Raw genomic sequence first — 3,433 nt, 5'->3', positions numbered from 1 at the left:
CTGCTTTTGTTTGTTGTTTTGGCCTTGGGTTCACCCTGAAGCTATGATATGCTCCCTTCCTTTGTTTAACCGCACCTATTGTAAATAAATCACTGTCACAAAATAGTAAGTGTGTGACGTGCTGCTTGGGGTTGGACGGGGATGGATCACCCTTTATGTTGTGGTCTGGCCGCGCCTAGACGGGCCATAACACCCAGTTTTAGGTTATTTTGTATTACTTCTCGTGGCCAGCAATAAAGCTGTGTTTTTTGAGTTTATCCCCGTGTCTGTGAGTCTGCATCTTGGGTCCTTCTCCTGCCTGCCACACAGCAAACCATGACAGAAGAACGCGACCCCGAACTGGACCCAGCAGCTCACAACCCCTCCGCGGACCTCCAGGACGACTTGGTCTACACGGTGGAATACCACTGTGAGGAATGGGCGACGCTACCTCGAGGCGAATACCGGGAGACCGTAGCCGTCCGTCTTCAGCGGATGGTGTCCGGGCTCCCGTGGCTATTCGGCGCGCTGCGCCCCCACATCCGGGACTTTCTTGTGTCCGCCGTGGGCATCCGTCCGGGGCAGCTGTCCCAGAAAGAACCAGAAACGGTCAGGATCGGGACCATGGGGCTCACCACCGTTACGCCGCCTGTTCGCTTCTCATCGGTTTCTACATCTCCGCCACCGCCTGTCTACACTACGTGGCGCACGGAGATGCCAGAGGCCAGCGACTTCGGTGAAGAGGAGCGGCAGCAGGTGTTACGGGCGTATCGGGAGGACGAGCTCCGTTGGAAGCCCTGGCTTATCACCGAGGAGGAGCTCTCGTCAGCTGTCCCACCACAGACCGACCACCCCCCCTTGCCGCCGCGATCGGGCTACTCGTCTCCTGCTTCCTGCCTGGCACGGATGTGGTCTGAGGGCGAGGAGCCGGTCGCCACGGAAGGCCAGGCCGAGCCCACGGCCGCCCCTAAGAGGAAACGGCGTTCCCGCCGCTGTCGCGCACCGCCACGGCCCGTTCTGCCCTCCACTGAGCAACACGAGGTGGCTGTGGGGGGCGCGGATTCCGACCTCGAGGAGCGGCAGCGCGCCGTATGCGCGCAACCGGAGGAAGAGCTACGAGAGGAGCCATGGCTCGCTCCCCCCTACGATGAGGTTTTCCGCGGGACACGGCTAGCCCTTGGGGGCCCCCGGAGTTGCCTGGGACTTCCGCCTGCCACTCCGCTAACTACCGCCTCCTCAGCCGCTGCGACGCCTCAGGAGCCTCCATCTCCCACGTCTACGGGGCCCACGGCCAAAAGAAAACGGCGTTCGCGTCGCCACCGCATCGCCCGACGCTCGGAGGTGAGTGAAACTGTCCAGTCGCTCCAAGTTACCTCTGAGCAGAAGGCATGTGAGGAGGCTACGGACTTAGCCGGTGAGGTGGCTAGCAATGAGCCGTTCACCGAGCCGCAGGCCAGAGACAGTTCTGCTCCCGCTTCACTCAACCCGGCAGGGACCACAGACTCGATTCACAGACTGACAAGGTTTCCCACCGCCTTTGGTTTTAATAGCAGTAGGGAGGTGTTTCCTTTGGTGTCTCTTTCCATGTCTGCAGTTCCAACTAAATCTGAGTTGCCTGTGGTTTCTCTCTTCCCTCCTGAGCCGGCCCTGCTCCTCCATCAGTCACTGAATGAAGGCAACGAAAGCATAGCTAGTGCTCCGGTGTGCCCAGCTACACTTGCTTTTCACGAACCAGAGACTGTGAACACTGGTCATGAACCCCTAGCATGTTACCAAGATGCACACATAACAGCAGATCATGGTGACCAGGACACTGTAATGTCACAACACGTCTCCTGTCTCCCCATAGATAACAAACCAGGTGGTTCTGAACTGTTTTGCTCCAGCACCATAACCACCACTCAGGAGATGGAAGCTGGGGTCAGGATTTATGTGACACCATTTTCTCCTGCCTCTATGAACTCGTCACTAGATAGGGTTTTGGCCCCGAACAATGTCATAACCACCCTCTCTCAGCCTGAAGCGTCACCTGCTTCAGTTAATGGTTCACGTACCGTTTCACCTGTATCTGTCTCTCCACTCAATAGGGTTAACACTCTGCAGCCACAGATCACTGCGGGTACGGGTTCCAACAAACACGTCCATCCAACACACCACAGTCATGCTACCACGGTGCCAATGGTTAGGTCCATATCTGTGTATTTACTGTTTTTCCAGGAGTCAGCTCCTGGTGATCTAAGCTTTGTTTTTGTGGATCGAGTGGCGGTCCTTGTTTTCCGTATGGTCGAACCAGCTCCTCTGAGCCGCACACTACCACCGGTTGAGTCCAACCAGCTTATGTTGACCTCTCCTAGGACTACACAGACTGGGCTAGTAACCTCTGAGCCCCTTCGGACTGATGTAGACTCTGGGAACCTAATGATTGCTGGCTCAGAACTGGTGGTCCCTACCACTGTCCACTTCATGGTTTCTTGTGTTAAGCTGTTAAGCCCTATGGACTGTTTTTTACCTGCTCTCTCTCTCTCTGGGTTTGTGCCTCAGCAGCCTGTGTTTCCTCAGCTCCTAGTCCAGCCAGGGGCCTTCATAACTGTTTGTCCTGCGTCTGCTGTTGGACTCCCAGGTGTGCCTATCTGGCACCCTGCGGCGACGCCACCGCTTCGCGTCACGTCAGCTGGAGGGCCCGAGGAGCCCACCCAGCCACCTTCTGCTTCTGCTCCTCCTGGTCCAGCTCCAGCCTGTGCTTCGTCAGCTGCAGCTCCAGCCTGTGCTTCGTCAGCTGCAGCTCCAGCCTGTGCTTCGTCAGCTGCAGCTCCAGCCTGTGCTTCGTCTGTCATGGTCCGCGGCCTGGCGTCTGAGGTGCTGATGGGATGCCCACTCCCGTGGGCGTGGCCGCTGACTCCACACCTGCATCCCATCCCAGGCGATCACCAGGTGGACCATTTAATCCTACCCACACAGCAAACCATGACACTATCGCAAAGACATAGAAACTAAACATCAGTTTTCCATGTAAGAATCACCAATGTTCTACTTTGATATCCTGTGGCATCTAAAGGGAACTGTGGGAACTTTCCACTAGTACCTGCTCGACTTGACGCTACTCGATTGCGGTCATTTTCCATTAAAATTGAGTACCATCGAATGTGTGTGGGATTGTTATAGAAATGTGGATGAAAGTCAAGTGACATCATTTGTATGAGACACAAGCAGAAGAATGGAGGATGTCATGGCGATGATATACCTGCTGCTCGGTCTATGGCTCGTTGTTAGACTCGAGGACTGCGCTGTACAAAAATGCCAGTTTTGGTTTTCTTTAAGAGAACGCTCTCATGAGTTGATTGGCCAGCCTATAACTTGCCAATCAATGGCATGCAGTCTAGTTGACATTACATTTTAAGATGGACGCAGATTGCTTGGAACTGCGGTAGTACCTGATACCAGGAACTACCACCTC

The 3,433-nt window shown here is 55.4% G+C and overlaps 1 protein-coding gene across 1 annotated transcript; it reads left to right on the top strand.

Annotated features, from left to right (window-relative positions):
* Positions 1 to 315: 315 nt before the first annotated feature.
* Positions 316 to 2,973, top strand: LOC309721101 (uncharacterized protein; the record flags this gene model as incomplete). Its single annotated transcript, XM_082558454.1, has 2 exons — positions 316 to 1,320; positions 2,521 to 2,973. The coding sequence occupies 2 exons, from the start codon at positions 316 to 318 to the stop codon at positions 2,971 to 2,973; spliced, it is 1,458 nt and encodes a 485-aa protein (XP_082414580.1).
* Positions 2,974 to 3,433: the final 460 nt, after the last annotated feature.

Source organism: Aulonocara stuartgranti (genome assembly GCF_965226115.1).
Source record: "Aulonocara stuartgranti genome assembly, chromosome: 14".
In the NCBI taxonomy this organism is placed as follows: Eukaryota; Metazoa; Chordata; class Actinopteri; order Cichliformes; family Cichlidae; genus Aulonocara; species Aulonocara stuartgranti.
Note: the sequence above shows the minus strand (reverse complement) of the source record. Positions and strands in the feature narration are given on the sequence as shown.